The sequence below is a fragment of the Lipotes vexillifer genome, unplaced genomic scaffold (genome assembly GCF_000442215.2).
Source record: "Lipotes vexillifer unplaced genomic scaffold, Lipotes_vexillifer_v1.1 scaffold1237, whole genome shotgun sequence".
Lineage (NCBI taxonomy): Eukaryota > Metazoa > Chordata > Mammalia > Artiodactyla > Lipotidae > Lipotes > Lipotes vexillifer.
This window is the reverse complement of record NW_006771447.1, coordinates 293,000-313,334: the sequence shown is the minus strand read 5'-3', so window position 1 is coordinate 313,334 and position 20,335 is coordinate 293,000. Positions and strand designations below refer to the sequence as shown.

The 20,335-nt window shown below is 37.1% G+C and overlaps 1 protein-coding gene across 1 annotated transcript in view; it reads right to left on the bottom strand.

Annotated features, from left to right (window-relative positions):
- Positions 1-17,297, bottom strand: part of ZFAND4 (zinc finger AN1-type containing 4) — a 65,644-nt gene extending 48,347 nt beyond the window's left edge. Inside the window, 1 exon segment of the mRNA XM_007446784.1 lies at positions 17,036-17,297. Within this exon segment, the coding sequence (XP_007446846.1) occupies positions 17,036-17,297 (262 nt within the window).
- Between the last annotated feature and the right edge of the window lie 3,038 nt (positions 17,298-20,335).

Sequence of the window (20,335 nt, the reverse complement as noted above, 5' to 3'; positions counted from 1 at the left end):
TATGCTAGAGGTGATGTTTTTGGTAAACAGGCGGGGTTTGTGTTTGCCGAGTTCCTTTTACTCTTTTTAATCTTTCCTTAATGCACGCCTGTGTTGGGTTAACAGTATGTTTAATAAATGTTTTAGCGTTGGGTTATATTTATTGACTGTTAATTATCAGTATAATATCAGGCACTGATATAAGCTTGTGCAAGGAGAAAATTTTCTTGTTACTCATATTAACAGTATTGCTTCTATGTTTAAATAGATTAGTCCAATATTTAAGCTAGGAGTTAGTTAATTTATTGTTGAAATTAAAATCTGGGTTTTTTTTGTTGAGCTTGAACGCTTTCTTAATTGATGGCTGCTTTTAGGCCAACTATGTTTTAGATTCAATTTTACTCTCTAGTTAAGGTTGTATCCATTTCTAAAAGGCTGTACCCTTTTAGACTAACGATTAAATATACATTTAAACTTGATGTGGTTTTTGGTATTATTTAATGTTGAACTGAAATTCCTTTTTTGGACAACCAGCTATCACCAGGCTCGTTGGGCTTTTCACCTCTACTTATAAGTCTTCTCACTATTTTGCCACATAGATGAGTTTGTTCTATTCACTGCTTGTAAGTAGCTCGTCTGGTTTCGGGATATTTAACTTAAGAACTCTTTGCTAAGTATTTGCTAGTTAAATCATTATGCAAAAGGTACAAGGGGTAATCTTTGCTTTTTTTTACTTTTAATAAATCTTTCATCTTTCCCTTACGGTACTCTCTCTATAGAGCCAGCTGTGTTTGAATTTCTATCTCCTATACTTTAAATGCATGGTGAATGTTTTATTTAATTTATTTGTGATAGTTGTAATGGGTGGAGTGTGGGCTAGATATGGTTCAAGATATACACTGATTATGGAATCTTCTAGGTGTAAACTAGATGCTTTATTTAAGCTATATCTTGTTTTGTCCAAGCACACCTTCCAGTATGCTTACCTTGTTACGACTTGTCTCCTCTTGTGGAGTTGCTTGGCATTTGTTAGTGATCTAGGGCCTTGCTTGATACTTGAGGAGGGTGACGGGCGGTGTGTGCGTGCTTCATGGCCTAATTCAATTAAGTGCTCTAGTCTTAATTTACTGCTAAATCCTCCTTTGGTTTTTAGGTTTCATAAAAACTTTCGTGTGGTTTATAAGTGGTATTCTTGCTGTAGAAAATGTAGCCCATTACTTCCCAACTCATGAGTTACACCTTGACCTAACGTTTTTATGTATAATAATTGTGCTTACTTTTGTGCCTTCATTAGGGTTTGCTGAAGATGGCGGTATATAGACTGAAGTAGCAAGGGTTGGTGAGGTTGATCGGGGTTTATCGTTTATAGAACAGGCTCCTCTAGAAGGATATGAAGCACCGCCAAGTCCTTTGAGTTTTGGGCTGTTGCCGGTAGTACTCTGGCGAATAGTCTTGTTTCAGGACTACTTTGGTTTACGACTAAGCATAGTGGGGTATCTAATCCCAGTTTGGGTCTTAGTTGTCGTGTAATCGGATTGTGATAAAGTCACTTTCGTGGTTTAGCTTAATTTTAATTATGGCTTTCTACGGCTTAATTAGTATTTGGCTTTATTTTATTTAGTTTCTTTACACTCTTTACGCCGTGTGTCCATTAATTCGGGTTAATCGTATGACCGCGGTGGCTGGCACGAAGTTTACCAACCCTAATTAACATGACTTAGTCAAACTTTCGTTTATAGCTTAATTTTTATCACTGCTGTATCCCGTGGGGGTGTGGCTAAGCAAGGCGTTGTGAGCTACTGATGTAGTGTGCTTGATGCCCGCTCCTTTTGATCCTCGTGATCTTTGGGGGCATTCTCACCGGGATGCGGATGCTTGCATGTGTAAGTCTGTTAGGAACTAATGGAAAGGCTGGGACCAAACCTTTGTGTTAATGGGGCTAGTTTAGCCCATTTAGACATTTTCAGTGTCTTGCTTTTAAAAGTTTAAGCTACATTGACTCGTGGAGTATAAAATCTGTCGTATAATTTCATTTTGGGGCTTGTGTCGGATTTAGTATTGATTTACCAAAAAAAGTACCCGTAAATCTAGGGACGAAGCTGTCTAGGGGGGTGGTGAATATTAAAGCAGATCGTTGGTTTTGTAGGGGGTAAGGGGGTTTTGGACCCCTATGGGATACAGTTTTTTGAGTCCGGGGGGAATAGTGGAGTACTATGTCCTGTAACCATTAATTTAATTGCACATGTTGGTTGTGCTAGTCCAATCAAAAATACACACGGGCCCAGCTACAATTTGCCTTGCAAGTGTTAGGGCCGACTAGGCCATAGCTGAGTCGATGCAGGCCCCCCCCCAAAAAGAAAAAATACCAAATGTATGAAATCTCAGTTATGTGTGAGCATGGGCTGATTAGTAATTAACCCATCGAGATGTCTTATTTAAGAGGAACGAGTGGGCGATTTTAAGTTAAAATGGTCCTGAAGTAAGAAACAGATTTCTTATAAAGACCACCGTTAGCTACCCCCACGATTCATGGGCCCGGTGCGAGAAGAGGGATCCCTGCCGAGCGGGTTGCTGGTTTCACGCGGCATGGTGGTTAAGCTCGTGATCTAATGGACCGGGCATAGTATCTAATGGAGATAAATTAATATGATGACATATAATATGTAAGAGCATGAATATTATGTCCTATGTAAAATTAATAAAATTTAATACGAGCTTTAACTGATCGTATGGACAAATAAATGAATGCACAATAATACATAGCATGTATATATATGAATATTTACAGACAGACACTAAATTTTAGTAAAGCACGTTGTATAAGTTCATGTGTAGTTTGTGTAGTAAAATGTTTTTAGATAATTCATTTTTAATACTGACGTAATACTGTAAGGTTAGTACGATCTACAATAAGCTTTTTTTCAAGGAATAGTTTATGTAGAATCCCAGCTTTGGGGGTTGGTGGTGAGGTTTGATGTCTCTTCCTTGAGTCTTAGGGAGGAGTAGGTCTCTCCTTTTTCGGTTTACAAGGCCGAGGTATTTTATTATACTACAAAGACTCTTCATTTTAGGATTTTGTTCTCGATGAGGCTAGCTGTTGGTATTATCACTAGAATGAGAAGGAAATATAAGATTGAGGCTAGTTGGCCTGTGATAATGTAGGGGTGTTCTACTGGTTGGCCTCCAATTCATGTTAGGACTAGGAGGTCTGTTATTAGTATTCAGAATAATAGTTGGCTGAGGGGTCGGAATATTATACTTCGTCGTTTGGATGTGTGGAGTATGGGGATAAATAGTAGGATGAGGATAGAGAATAGAAGTGCTAATACTCCTCCTAATTTATTAGGAATTGATCGTAGAATTGCATATGCGAAGAGGAAATATCATTCTGGTTTGATGTGTGCGGGAGTGCTTAGTGGATTTGCTGGGGTGTAATTGTCAGGATCTCCAAGTAGGTCAGGTGCAAATAGAGTTAGTGTGAGTAGGGTTACTATTAGTAGAAGGGCGCCTAAGATGTCTTTAATTGTGTATTAGTGTGAGTAGAACAAATATTAATAGAAGGGCGCCTAAGATATCTTTAATTGTGTGGTAGGGGTGGAATGGGATTTTGTCTATGTTAGATGGAATTCCTATTGGGTTGTTGGATCCTGTTTCATGGAGAAATAGTAAGTGGACGGTTGTTAGTGCTACAATAATAAATGGAAGGATGAAATGGAGAGCGAAGAAGCGGGTTAATGTTGCTTTGTCTACTGAGAATCCCCCTCAGACTCACTCTACTAGGGTGGTTCCGATGTAAGGGATTGCTGATAGAAGATTAGTGATGACGGTTGCGCCTCAAAATGATATTTGTCCTCAGGGTAAGACATAGCCTATGAATGCAGTGGCTATGGTTGTGAATAATAGTAGTACGCCAATATTTCATGTTTTTTTAAATAAGTATGAGCCATAATATAGGCCGCGTCCGATGTGAATGTATAGGCAGATAAAAAATATGGAGGCCCCGTTTGCGTGTAGGTGTCGGATTATTCAGCCGTAGTTGACGTCTCGGCAAATGTGTGTGATGGATGAGAAGGCGGTTGAGGTGTCTGGTGTATAATGTATTGCTAGGAATAGGCCTGTTAGGATTTGTACGGTTAAGCAGAGGCCGAGTAGGGAGCCGAAGTTTCATCATGAGGAGATGTTTGATGGGGTAGGGAGGTCGATGAATGTCTTGTTTAAAATTTTTATTAGTGGGTGTGTTTTTCGGATGTTTGTCATTAGGGTTCTTATAGTTGAATAACAACGATGGTTTTTCATATCATAGGTCATGGTTGAAGTCCATGTGAGAATAATGATAATGTATGTTGCATTTATTATGAGTATTATTTTTATAGTTAGTTTGGTGGGGGTTTCTTCGAAGCCTTCTCCTATTTATGGGGGTTTAGGGTTGATTGTGGGTGGTGCTATGGGGTGTGGAATTGTTTTTAGTTTTGGTGGTTCATTTTTAGGTTTAATGATATTTTTGGTTTATTTGGGAGGAATGTTGGTTGTGTTTGGTTATACGACAGCTATGGCTACTGAGCAGTATCCTGAAGCTTGAATTTCTAATAAGGTGGTGTTGGGTGGGTTCCTTCTGGGTTTAGTAGTGGAGATTTTGGCAGTATTTTGTGTACTTGAGAGTGAAAATATGGGTATTGTGTTTGATTTTGGTGGGTTGGGGGATTGGGATTGTTGTGGTGTGGGGAGCTTTGAGGTTTTTAGTGAGGAGATTATAGGTATTGCCGGACTATATAGCTATGGTACTTGGTTGGTTGTTGTAACTGGTTGATCGTTGTTTGTTGGTGTTGTGGTTGTTATGGAGATTACTCGAAGTAATTAAATAAGATTATGCTGAGGGTGAGGGAGATGAGGAAGGATAGGAAGTAAAGTTTGATAAGGCCTTTTTGGCTTGAGGCTAGGATAGAGGCTTTTAGTTGTATGGAGGCTGTAGTTTTTGGTAGAATAATTTCTGTTCAGGCTAGGTCCAGTAAGGAGGTTGCTAGTTTTTGGCTTATAGTTAGATTTAGGTGAGGGGGTAGGCGATGTATAATTGTGGGGAAATATCCTAGTAGGGTGGAGAATTTAGTGGGGTCTGATGGATGAGGATATTTTAAACTTTGTGTATAGGTGTTGATTTCGAGTGCTAGAATGAAGCCTAGTACTGTTGTTGTGAGGGCCGTTAGTTTTAAGTATAGGGGTATAGTTATTAAAGGGATGGTTATGGGGGGAATGTTGTGGGAGAGGATGAAACCGGCGAAAATGCTTCCGATTAGTAGGCGTTTGATGGGATTAATAGATATAGGGTTGAATTCATTAATATTTATGAATGGTGGGAAGCGGATAGTATTCCTAACAGGAATAGTATTCCTAACAGGAATACTATTCCTAACAGGATTAGTATTCCTAACAGGAATACTATTCCTAACAGGAATACTATGAACAATCCTATGCCCACAAATTTGATAATCTAGATGAAATGAACCAATTCCTTAAAGACACAAGCTGCCAAAACTCACACAAGAAACAGACAATCTGAATAGGGTTTTATCTATTAAAGAAATTGAATCAATAATTTATAACCTTCCAAAACAAAAAGCACTGTGGCCAAATTGTTTCACTGGGGAATTCTACCAAATATTTAAGAAAGAAATTACACTAATTTTCTATAATTGATTCCTGAAGACAAAAGCAGAGGAATACTTCCTAACTCATTCTGCGAGGCCAACATTACCCTAATACCAAAACCAGACAAAGACACTACAAGAAAACTACAGACCAATATGTCTCATGAACACAGATGAAAAAATTCTCAATAAAATATTAGCAAATAAAATCCAACAACATGAATAAAAAGAATTATACACCATGACCAAGTTAGATTTATCCCAAGTATGCAAGGCAATGTAGTCCGTCACGTCATCAGGTTAAAAAAGAAAAATCACATGATCACATCAGTAGATGCAAAAAAAGCATTTGACAAAATCCAACATTCATTCTTCATAAAAGTTCCCAGCAAATTAGGAATAGAGGGGAACTTCCTCAATTTGACCAAAAAAAAAGCCAAAACAAAAACAAAAACCCTACATACTTAATTGTTTGAAATTCAAAGATTTCCTGCTAAGATCAGTAACAAGGCAAGGATGTCTCCCTTCACTACTGCTTTTGAATATTGTACTGGAAGTCCTAGCTAATGCAATAAAACAAGAAAAGGAAATGAAAAGTATACAGATTGGGAAGAAGTTATAAAACTGTCTTTGTTTGCATACGACATGATTGTCTATGTAGAAAAATCCAAAAAGAGTCAACAAAAAAACTCCTGGAACTGATAAGCAATTAGATTATAGCAAGGTCGCAGGATACCAGATTAATATACTAAAGTCTATCACTTTTTTATATACCAGCAATGGTCAAGTGGAATTTGAAATTAAAAATACATTATCATTTATGTTAGCATCAAATATAATTTTAAAACTTAGGTGTGAATCTAATAAATATGTATGAGAGCTATATGAGGAAAACTATAAAATAGTAATGAAAGATATCAAATAATAACCAAATAACTAGAGAGAGATTCTACATTCATAGACTGGAAGACTCAATATTGTCAATATGTCAGTTCTTCCCATCTTGATCTGTAGATACAACACAATCCCATCAAGATCTTAGCATGTTATTTTGTGGCTATCAATAAACTTATTGTAAAGTTTATATGGAAAGGCAAAAGACCCAGAATAGTGATTCCAATACTGAAGGACAGAGTTCGAAGACTGACACTATGCAACTTCAAGACTTACTATAAAGTTACAGCAATCAAGACAGCGTGGTAATGATGAAAGAATAAACAACTATAATCAATAGAATAGAGAGCACAGAAATACACCCACAAAAATATAGTCAAGTGATCTTTGACAAGGGAGTGAAGGCAATATAATGGAGCAAAGATAGTCTTTTCCACAAATAGTGCTGGAACAACTGGATATCCACATGCAAAAAAAATAAAAAATAAAAAAATAATCTAGACACAGACCTTATATGCTTCACAGAAATAAACTCAAAATGGATCAGAGTCCTAAATGTAAAATGCAAAACTATAAAACTCCTAGATGATAACAAGCAGAAAAACCTAGATGACCTTGGGTATGGTGATGACTTTTTAGATACAACACCAAAAGCATGATCCATGAAACAAATAATTGATAAGCTAGACTTCATTAGAATTATACACTACTGCTCTGCAAAAGACAATGTCAAGAGAATGAGAAGACACACCACAGACTGGGAGAAAACAAACAATAAGAAAAGAAACGACTTAAAATTTAAAAATGGATTAAAGACCTGAACAGACACTTTACCCAAGAAGATATACAGATAACAAGTAAGCATTTGAAAAGATGTTCAACATCATATGTCATTAGTGAAATGCAAATTAAAATGACAATGAAATACCACTACACACCTATCAGAATGGCCAAAATCCAGAACACTGACATCATCAAATGCTGGCAAGGATGTACAGCAATAGGAACGCTCATTCAATGCTGGTGGGAATGTAAAATGGTACAGTCACCTTGGCAGTTTTGTACAAAACTAAATATACTCTTACCATACAATCCAGCAATCACACTCCTTGGTATTTTCCTAAAAGAGCTGAAAACTTATGCCCACACAAAAACCTGCACATGGATGTTTATAGCATCTTTATTCATAATCGCCAAAACTTGAAGCAACCAAGATGTCTTTCAGTAGATGAATGGGTAATTAAACTGGGGTACATGAAGACAATGGGAGTGTTATAAAGATCTAAGCAGTGTTCAGTGCTCTAAAGAAATAAACTATCAAGCCATTAGAAGGCATGGAGGAAACATAAATGCATATTTCTAATGGGAAGAAGCCAATCTGAAAAGGCTACATACTCTATGATTTCAACTATATGACATTCTGGAAAATACAAAACTATGGAATAGACAGTAAAAAGAATATGGCTTCCAGGGGTTGAGAAGAGGGAGGAATAAATAGGGACAGCACATAGAACTTTTAGGGCAATGAAATTATCTTCTATAGTACTATAATGGTAAATACATCATGGTGTAAACTATGTAATGTAAACTATGGACTTTACGTGAAAATGGTATGTCAATGTAGGTTCATCAATTATAACAAATGCCTCACTCTAGTGTGAGATGTTGACAGTGGGAGAGGTTGTACAAGGGAGGGTAGAGGGCATGCAGTCTACAGGAAATCTCTAGCTTTTGTTCAGTTTTATTGTGATCTGAAAATTGCTCTAACAAAATTCATTAATTTTTAAAATGCTTATCTAAAAGAAAAATTGAGAAAACCAATAAACTGAAAATTATTTCCATTCCTGGTTTCTTATTAAACTGAATACATATATTTCTACTCAACATCGCCAATTTCCACTTTAATTCTTAAGGTTAACATTATGTGGTAAGGACATGTAGTACATACATACTGTCAAAACAAAGATGTTAAAGTACTTTTGAAAACATTGTAGGAATGTAGTCACTTCAGAAAATGCAAAAAGTAATGGTAGAAAGAGCTTTATGAGAATGAACTAGAAAAGGAATGGCATATACAAAGAGATTACATATTTTAATGTCTCAAATGGAAAAATAATCTATACTAGATGACCATATTTCAGTTAGATACAGTTTAGAACTATTAAACATCACTTTGGATTTCCTTCACTCAAATATTTGAATGCTTATTCTATGTCAGACATTAGTCTCTGGGCTAAAAATACACTGGTGAATAAGAAAAAAGACCATGACCTCATGATGCTTAGATTTTACTTAAAAATAATACTAATAATAAATCCAACCATTCATCCATACATTCACCTATAATATAATGCCAGGTTATTCAATGTAATGAAAACCAATACAGCAGGGTAAAGATAAAGAGTGACTGGCACAGGTAGGAGTGGGAAGTATATTTTTAATAAGAGTGGTTAAGAAAGACATGAGGAAATGACATGTGAGAATTTTTTTTTTTTTTTTGGCCATGCCACACAGCTTGTGGGATCTTTAGTCCCCTGACCAGGGATTGAACCCAGGCCCTCTGCAGTAACAGTACACAGTCCTAACCACCAGAACACCAGGGAATTCCCTTTGAGAATTTTAATAAAGTGAGAGAATGAACAATAACTGTATCTGGAGGAGGAGATACCTTCAAGCAGGAAGATGCTGATCTTATTGAAGAAAGAGTAAAAAGGTGGTGTGCCTCAAGTAGAATTAGTAAAATGGAAAGTAATAAAAGAGGGTTAAAGATACATGTAGGGGGCTTCCCTGGTGGCGCAGTGGTTGAGAGTCCGCCTGCCGATGCAGGAGACACGGGTTCGTGCCCCGGTCCGGGAAGATCCCACATGCCGTGGAGCGGCTGGGCCCGTGAGCCATGGCCGCTGAGCCTGCACGTCCGGAGCCTGTGCTCTGCAACAGGAGAAGGCCACAACAGTGAGAGGCCCGTGTACCACAAAAAAAAAAAAAAAAGATACATGTACGAAAAACTTTAAATGCAACAGTAGTGTATCTGGATTTTACTTTGATTGTGATGGGAAGCCACTGGAAGGTTTTGAACAGGGGACTGACAAACAGAGACAAAGAGAGAATCTTGAAAGCAGCAAGAGAAGAGTTACTTAACAAACAAAGCCATGGTCAATAAGATTAACAGCTGATTCCTAATCGGAAACCACGGAAGACAGAAGGCAAAAGGATGACATATTCAAAGTGCCGAAAGAAAAAAAACCTGTCAACCAATAATTCTATATATAATGAAATCATCCTTCAAAAATGGGGAAGAATTAAGACAATGCAGACAAACAAAATTTGAAAGAGTTTGTCACTATCAGCCTGTCATACAAAAAATGTTAAAAGGAGTCCTTCAGGCTACAATGAAAGAAGACTAGAGACTACCTTGAATCCACACAAAGAAATAAAGAACATTGGTAAAAAAAAAAAAAATACATAGGTAAATACAAAAGACAATATTAATTATTTATAATTTATAGCTATAAACACCTACATTAAAAAAGAAGAAAGATCTCAAATCAATAATTTAAACTTCCACCTTAAGAAACTAAAACAGAACACCAAACTAAAAGCAAGGAGGAGAAAGAAATAATAAAGTAGAGCTAAACAAAATAAACAACAGAGAAAACTAAGGAAATCAGTTATTTCAAAAAAGTAACAAAATTGACAAAACTTTAGCTAGACTAAGAAAAGGGAGACTCAAATCACAAAAATCAGGAAAGTGGAAACATTGCTACTGACCTTACAAAAATTAAACAAGCAGCATGAAATGGAATAATTCCTAGAAACTCAAACTATGAAAACTGAATCAAGAAGAAACAAAATATCTGAATAAACCTCAAAAAGTAGAGATTGAGTCAGTAATCAAAAAACATCCAACAAAAAGAGCTCAGGATCAGACATTAATGCTAAATTCTGCCAAACCATTAATTTAAAGCATTGGTCCCCAACCTTTCTGGCACCAGGGATGGGTTTCATGGGAGACAATTATTCCACAGACGGGGGGCGGTGGGGAGGGAGATGTTTCAGATAGTAATGCGAGATATCGGAAGCAGCAGATGAAGCTTTGTTCGCTCACTCACCTGCTGCTCACCTCTTGCTGTGCAGCCTGGTTCCTAACAGGCTTCGGACTGGTATCAGTCTGCAGCCCGGGGGTTGGGGACCCCTGATTTAAAGGATTAACATAATCTTTCACAAACTCTTACAAAAAGTAAAAGAGGACAGAAAACTTACCAACTCCTTCTGTCAGGGCAGTATTACTGGGTTACTAACACCAGACAAAGATATTACAAGAAAATAAAACTACAGACTAATATCCCTTGTGAATGTAGTTGCAAATATCCATAACAAAATACTAGCAAACAGAATCTAGCTGCACATCAGAAGGATTATGTACCACGACCAAGTGGGATTCATCCCAGGAGTGCACAAAAACCACATGATCATCTCAACAGATACAGAAAGTGCATGGGATAAAATCCAATTCTTTCATGAGAAAACATTGAACAAATAGGAATTGAAGGAAATTTCCTCAAGCTGGTATACAGTGTCTATAAAACAACAATCAGTAACCACCATATCTATGAAAGCTGTCCCCCTAAGATCAGAAATAAGACACGGATGTTCACTTTCACCATTTCTATTTAACATTTTACTGACGGTTCTAGTCAGGACAATTAGGCAAGAAACAAAAAGTATTGAGATTGGAAAGGAAGAAGTAAAACTATATTCACAGATGACATGGTCTAAGAACATGGAAAACCCTACAGAATCCACCAAAAAAACCCAATCTCAGGCTTCCCTGGTTGAGATTGGAAAGGAAGAAGTAAAACTATATTCACAGATGACATGGTCTAAGAACATGGAAAACCCTACAGAATCCACCAAAAAAACCCAATCTCAGGGCTTCCCTGGTGGTGCAGTGGTTGAGAGTCCGCCTGCCGATGCAGGGGACACGGGTTCGTGCCCCGGTCCAGGAAGATCCCACATGCCGCAGAGCGGCTGGGCCTGTGAGTCATGGCCGCTGAGCCTGCGCATCTGGAGCCTGTGCTCCGCAACGGGAGAGGCCACAACAGTGAGAGGCCCACGTACCGCAAAACAAACAAACAAACAACAACAACAAAAAAAACTGTACATGAAAGTTAAGATGGCTTTATTCAAAATCACCAAACACTGAAGTGTCCGCAACTTGGGAATGAGTAAGTGTAGTATATCCAGACAATGGAAAACTACTCAACCATAAACAGAATGAACTATTGATATATGGAACAATATGAATAAATCTCAAATGCATGTGTATTACATATAAGCAAAAGGAAGCTCAATAAAGCTGGGGAAAAAAGAAGTAAAGGGATGGAAAAAGATATGCCTTTGACAGGCTCACTCATCAGCAGACTGGGTATGGCAAGGAAAGAATCAGTGAACTGAAAGAAATGTCAACAGAACTACTCAAATCAAAATGTAAAGAGAAAAAAGAATTTTTAAAAAAATGAACATCAAAGAACTATGGAAATTTTTCAAAAGGTGTAAGTGGAATACTAGAAGAAAGAGAAAATTGGAACAGAAGAAATAGTTTAAGTAATAATGATCCAGAATTTTCCAAAATTAATGAGATACACCAAAGCACAGATTGGGAAGCTCAGAGAACACCAAATAGAATAAAAATTTTAAAATCTACACCTAGGCATGTTATATCAAACTGCAGAAAAGCAAAGACAAAGAGAAAATCTTCAAGGAAGACAGAGGAAAAACCATATGGATAATAATTACAGGAACCTTCTTATCCAAAATCCTATAAGCAAGAAGAGAGTGGAGTAAAATATTTAAAGTGTTGAAAGAAAAAGACCACCAACCTAGAATTCTGTACCCTATAAAATTATCCTTCAAAAGTGAAGGAGAAATAGAGTTTCTCAGATAAACAAAATTTGAGATAATGTGTTGCTAGTACAAGTGCCTTGCAGGAAATGAAGTTCTTCAGAGAAAAGGAAAATGATATAGATCTACATAAAGAAAGAAAGAGCATTAAAGAAGGAACAAAGAATAAGGGCAATGAGCAGAAAATAGAAACAGATAAGGTAGTTATTAATTCAACTATATCAGTAATCATTTTAAACATCAATTGCCTCAATAAACCAATTAAAAGACAGAGATTGTCAGAGTGGATCAAAAAACAAGACCCAACTATATGTTGTCTATAAGAAATCCACTTTAAATATAAAAATATATATAGATTAAAAGTAGAGGGATGTATATATGTCCATGCCACTCTCTCACTTTGTCCCAGTTTACCCTTCCCCCTCCCCATGTCCTCAAGTCCATTCTCTAGTAGGTCTGCGTCTTTATTCCCGTCCTGTTGCTAGGTTCTTCATGACCATTTTTTTTTTCGATTCCATATATGTGTGTTAGCATACGGTATTTGTTTTTCTCTTTCTGACTTACTTCACTCTGTATGACAGACTCTAGGTCCATCCACCTCACTACAAATAACTCAATTTTGTTTCTTTTTATGGCTGAGTAATATTCCATTGTATATATGTGCCACATCGGACATATATATACTACCAAATGTAAAACCGATAGCTAGTGGGAAGCAGCTGCATAGCACAGGGAGATCAGCTCGGTGCTTTGTGACCACCTAGAGGGGTGGGATAGGGAGGGTGGGAGGGAGGGAAATGCAGGAGGGACGAGATATGGGGATATATGTATATGTATAGTTGATTCACTTTGTTATAAAGCAGAAACTAACACACCATTGTAAAGCAATTATACTGCAATAAAGATGTTAATAAAATAAAATAAAATAAAATAAATAGTAATATAGCTGGATATAAAAAAAAAAGTACAGAGATGGATACAATTTTATTTGTCAATTATACCTCAATAAAACTGAGGGAAAAAGAAGTAAAGGGATGGAAAATGATATATTATGCTAATGCTAATCAAAAAAAAAAAAAGCTAGAGTAGCTATATTAATTACAGACAGAACAGGCTACAGAGCAAGGAAAAATATCCAAGATAAAGAGGGGCATTACCTAGTGATAAAGGGGTCAGTTCTCCAAGACGACATAATCCTTAATATGTATGGACACAATGAGCTATCAAAACTTATAAATTATATTACAATAAGTAAGACAGTATAATTTTGGCATAGGGGGACCCATCAGGTGATTAAGAGTTGTGTGCATATAAAAATGTAAAACATGACAGGTATGAAATTACTTTAGTGAGAAAAGACTAGACTAATTCAATAAGTGGTATTTATATAGCCAATTATTTATAAAGTGAAAAAAATGGATCCCTAGTTGATACTGTATCAGGCAAAATAAAGTAGGTTATATTGAACTTACCCCAAACCATCCCCAAAACATCAATGGCTTAAGACAAAGATTTATTTTTTGCTCAAGTTACATGTCTACTGCATGTCAGGAGGGCTCTGCTCACTATAGTCACTCAGGGACCCAGGCTGATGGAGACTTCCATTCATAGCTCACTGGCCAGAACTATTAACATGGTCCCACCAACTCATAAAGTTGGCCAGGGAAACAATCCTATCCCATGTACGGAAGAGAAATCTTTATTAGGGAGCGGTAATGCCAATGATTTGATGGCAAGTCCAGGGAATCCACTGCCCACGGCAATAAAAAACCAGCTGACAATAATCCCTTACATTTCTTGGCACATTTTTTCTTTCCAAATCCCTGTCCTCTGAGTACCATGTACTCTTCTTTGCAGACCACTACTCTAGGTAATGATAAGCCCCAAAGAATTTTCCTTCTCTGGAAACTCAAGAGAACTAAATTACATCTCTTCCCAAGGGCATATCTCTTATATCCTTTGGTACATATTGCACTATCTCCACAGACTAACCATTTTCCCCTGATAAAGAGCACAGATGCTCTGCTAAATGCTCTTCATTGAATTCATTTAATCCTGAGGACAACTCTGAACTAGGTACTATTATTAGTCCCATTTTAAATTAGCACAACTGAGGTAAAGAGAGGTTAAGTAATACTCAGTTGGTAATCTGAAATCAGGCAGTCTGGCTTCAGTTGCTCCTGTCCCTTCAAGGCCCATTTAAAGTACCTTTGTAGGTACTAACAGCCTCATCATTCCTAATCCAGCACACTCCTTCAACCCTTTCTCTGCAGTCCCCTCCATCTACCCTCCTATCTCCCACTATGCTCTAGTTCCCAGCTTCCCAAAAGTTGCCCAAAAGGAAAAGCAGTCTGGCAGGGCAATCATTTCCCTGAAGGATTAAACTGAACAGTGTCACCTCTGCCTTCCTATCCTACCTACTCCATATCCTTTTATCTTGGAGAGTCTTACACACCATGTTATCCTTATATGTCATCCTGGGTAGAAATAGAAATATCACCTAGAAAAGGATTAAAATTAATTTTACATGAAGGATGCCCTCTTAAAGCCTCCTGAAGAGCAGAGTGACTATCCCTGCCCACAGGCTTCAAGAAGTTACAAAAGTTTAGAGAACAGGAGGGAAAGAAGGGGTGAGGGCTAGAAGGATGGGGAATGGGAACAGGAATTAAGATCTATTGACCACTAGTGGTAAGTGCTATGGACTGAACTGTATCCCCCCAAAATTTATATCTTGAAGTCCTAACCCTCAAAGTGATGGTACTCGGAGATGGGGGTCTTTGGGAGATAATTAGGTTTAGATGAGGTCATGAGGGTAAGGCCCTTATGGTTGGATCCAAGCCCTTATAAGAAGAGATGCCCATGTGAGGACACAGTGAAAACAAACCTGTCTACAAGTCAGGAAGAAAGCCTCACCAGAACCTGATCATGCTGGTACCCTGATCTCAGAGTTTCAGCCTCTGGAACTGTGAGAAAATAAATTTCTGTTGTTTAAGCCTCCCAGTCTATGGTATTTTGTTGTGACAGCCCAAGCAGACAAAGACTGTAGAGATTTTACATATTACCTCATTTAATCTCCCAATAAGTATATTCATTTTATAAATGTCTAAACTAGGTTTCAACTGTCTAATAACTACAAAGTCATTGCTTTTACCCTATGTCTCCTCCTACAGAGGACAAGTAGCCTATATCTTGGCTCTGGTCCAACTGTCAGTAAATATTTCCCTGGGACGAGTCCCTAATCTTTCCTAAGCCCAAATCTACTCTTCTGCCATTAAGAGAACTAAACAGGATGCCCTCTAGAGTGCTTCTGCTGCACGCAGATTATTCAAAATGCATGAAAGCAGGAAAAAATGCAGAGATTATTTAGAACACAAGAAGGTTTTTTTTAAATCTTACCTCTCCTAAAAAGATATCATTACACCATCATATAAATAAAAGAGCAGGAAAAGTCAAAATAAACTATTCTGACTCTGTATTTCACCAAATCATTTGGGGAGAGAAAAGCTTCATGTGCCATTAATGGGTGTACTGATGTGGTCATTGGACTCAGCTGGTCACTAACTTCAATAGAACTTAGTTACTAGAGGAATACCAAATTTCAGAAGCTCAGATACCAGGATCCTTGACTTTACAAAGATAAAAAATTCCAATCCTCCTCATCCTTCTATAATTCTGAACTTAAACTGAGCTGGAGGGCATGCTAGTTTCTACCTTTATATTACAAGCAAGTTCCAGCTGGCTCAAAAAGCAAAGACCCATTTAGTGTTAGATGGAAAATTTTCTAGTCTTTACTGGATTTTAACAACTATAAATGGCAAATACCACTTATTTCAGAAATCTGCCAAGTACAAAGAAAAAGACTAATTTTAACACAAAGTAATTTATAACACTTTTCACAAATACGCCAACCATAAAAGAGACATTATACAATATTCAGTAACCCTGCTATACTGAGGAAACTTCAAATCTATGTAAATGTAAACCAAAAAATCTCCACATTAAAAAAAGAAAAAGTAGGGCTTCCCTGGTGGCGCAGTGGTTGGGAGTCCACCTGCCGTTGCAGGGGACGCGGGTTCGTGCCCCGGTCCGGGAAGATCCCACATGCCGTGGAGCGGCTGGGTCCGTGAGTCGCGGCCGCTGAGCCTGCGCGTCCGGAGCCTGTGCTCCGCAACGGGAGAGGCCACAACAGTGAGAGGCCCGCGTACCACAAAAAAAAAAAAGTATTCACAAAGCACTCTAAAAAAGTAAACAGTCAATAAAAGGGAATTCAATTATCACTGTAAGGTAGTTATTGCAGAATCTTCACATCATCATAACCTGCTGAAAAACTATTTTAAAATATTATTTCACACCATTAACATAATGCCAGGGATTTGCTTTGATTTAAAAGAATCTGGTAGAAAGGGAACAGAGTGGGGGAAATGCAGGAATGGAAAAAAAACAGTTCATGAATTGATAACTGTTGAAGCTGAGTAGGGCATATATAAGGATTCATTCTCCATTTCTTTCTAATTCCATGTATGTTTGACATTTCTCCATAAGAAAAGCTAAAAAGTTATTATACACTCTTGAAGAACAAATTTAATCCTCATATCCTACAAAACAAGAAAGACCAGTACCTTCCAATCTTCGAATTTTTGCTTTCACAGAAATAACAGCTTCAAAGCGTGAAACTCTCAGCTCAAAACATGTTCCAGTCAGTGTTTCAATGAAGAGCTCCATGGTATCATAGAAAGGAAGTCTGTAGTAAAATGGTCCCACGTTATCTTCATTGAAGAATGGAGGATCTTTTCTGTTATCCATTACTTTGACTTTTCTAATTCCTCTGGAAAATGTTGTAGGCAACTGTATTCCAGTTCTAACCAAATCAGCTTTGAACATTGGTAATATATATCGTTGTTCATGTTTTGAGTTTTGTACCTAAAAAGCAAGAATAATGTTTTTTTAACAAGCCTATGTGAAAGTCTCATTCCTCCACAAAGATTTTCTCAACTTTGGCCCATATCAGCCTTCCAGAGAGCCCGGAATTCATTTTAGTGCTTACTAGGCCTAATCCTGAACTTTACACAATTGTCTTTGAACTCACTCTCCCAATTAGAGTGTAAGATTATTAAGAACAGGTATATTTGCTACACTTTATCTTACTAGAGCTCAGCAGTTACTTACACTACATGCTCAACAAATATGTTTTGTTAATGATATTTAAACCAATGAACTCCACATGTAGATATATATTTGCAAGACTCTGAATAAGTTATGCACATCCTTTCCTAAAACACATGTTACATTTTATAACCCATACAAAGTATAATGTTATAGCCATTGTACATCTGAATCACACTGAATAAAAGGAATAGTAACCATCTTAAAAGTAGGATTCACTAGGGCTTCCCTGGTGGCGCAGTGGTTGAGAGTCCGCCTGCCGATGCAGGGGACGCGGGGTCGTGTCCCGGTCCGGGAAGATCCCACATGCCGCAGAACGGCTGGGTCCGTGAGCCACGGCCGCTGAGCCTGCGCGTCCGGAGCCTGTGCTCCGCAACGGGAGAGGCCACGGCAGTGAGAGGCCCGCGTACCGCAAAAAAAAAAAAAAAAAAAAAAAAAAAAAGTAGGATTCACTAAATAATCAATAAGCATTTGGGTTTCCAGAGGTTATCCACCAGTATAGCACTGAGATGAGGTTAATACTGTTAACAGACATTAGACATAATCTCTACACACAAACATACAATGGCTAATGAATATAAGAGACAAACAACCAACAGAAATACTAAAATAAATTATAAGTGTATAATTAGGAGAACAGGAATAATCAAATTGATAAATCGCTATTAATCAGTGAAAACTTTGAAAAGGCGGAGGGGGCTTGAACTTAAACTAAAAGGACAAATGATACATATTCTTTCTGGAGAAGTAGGTAAATCTTTTCAATACCTTTATGACAATATAATTTATATACCATAAAATTCACCCATTTAAAGCCTAAAATTTACTGGGCTTTAGTATGGTTACAAAATTGTACAACCATCACCATAATCATTTTTAGAACATTTTCATCAACCCTAAAAGGAACCTCTTATTCTTTAGACACAATCCTAAATTCTGTCTCTCTCAGCCCTAGGCAATCACTAATCTACTTTCTGCTTTTAAAATTTTGCCTATTCTGGACATTTCACATAAATAGAATCATACAATATGTAAACTTTTGTGACCGGATTCTTTCACTTAGCATAATGTTTTCAAAGTTCATCCATGTTCTAAGATGCATCAGTATTTCATTCTTTTTTATTTCTGAATAATAGTCCATTATAAGGATGTACCACATGTTACTTATCCAGCCATCAGTTGATGGGCATTCTGGGTTGTTTCCAATTTTTGCCTATTATGAATAATGCTATGAGAACACTCAATTACAAGTCTGTGATAGACATGTTTTTTCCTTTCTCTTCCATATATATCTAGAAGTGGAACTGATGGGTTGTGTGGTAACCCTGTGTTTAGCAATTTGTGGGACTACCAAACTGTTTTCAAAAGTGGTCTAAACCGTTTTACGTTCCCACCAACAATGAACAAGGGTTTGGATTTCTTCACATCCTTGCCAATACATTTTATTGTCTTGATTAAAGCCATCATAGTGTGTATCAAGTAGTGTCTCACTGTGCTTGTGATTTGCCTTAATGACTAATGATGTTAAGAATCTTTTTACGTGCTTAGTACCCATTTGCACATATTCTTTACAGAAATGTCTATTCAGAAAGTCCATTCAGATCCTGTCCATTGAGTTATTTATGTCTAACACTTTCCAGATACAAGCTGCTTAACAGATATATGATTCACAAATATTTTCTCCAATTTCATGGGTTGTCTTTTAACTTTCTTGATAGTTTCCTTTGAAGCACAAAAGTTTCTAATTTTAATGGAGCCCAATCTGACTATTAGGCTTTGCCTAATGCAAGGTAATAATAATTGACCAGTACATATTTTTCTAAGAATTGTATAGTGTAGCCCTTACATTTAGGTCTATAGTCTATTTTGAATTTATTTTTGTGGTTGTTGTACAATAGGGGTACAGCTCTATTCTTCTGCAGACAAATAACCAGTTGTCTCAGCACCATTTGTTAGAAAGACTATTCTAAATTCATTGAATTGTCTTGGCACCCTTGATGAAAACCAGCTGACCATAACCTCAATTCTGTTCCATTGATCTATATGTCTATCCTTATGCCAGTAGCGTACTGTCTTTGTAGCTTTGTAGTAAGTTTTGAGATCAGGAAGTGTGAGTCTTCTAACCTGTTCTTCTCTTTCAAGATTGTAGGCTATTCTGGGTCATCTGAATTTCCATAGGAATTATAGGATCAGCTTGTGTATTTTGCAGAAACACCAGTTGGGATTTTGATAAGGACTGTGTTCAGTCTACAGATTAATTTGGATAGTATTACCATCTTGACAATATTAAGTCTTATAATCCATCAACATGCAATACCTCTAAGTTTATTTATAACTTCTTTAATTGCTTTCAACAACGTTTTATAGTTTTCAGATTATACATTTTGTATTTTAAAAACGTGTTTCTAAGAATTTTGTTCTTTTTGATGTCATTATCAATGAAATTGTTCTTAGTTCCATTGTCAGATTGCTCATTGCTAGTGTATAAAAATACAATTGATTTTAATATATTGGTCTTGTTCACTGCAACCTTGATGAACTCAGTAGTTCTAGTATTTTTCTAAGTGGATTCCTTAGGATTTTCTACATACAAAATAATGTCAACTACAAACAGAAATTTTAACTTCTTCCTTTCCAATCTAGATGATCTTTATTTCCTTTTCTTACCTAATTGCCCTGCCTGGAATCTCCAATACAGGTTGAATAGAAGTGGTAAGAGCAAACATTCTTGTCTTTTTCCTGTTGTAGGGGAAATC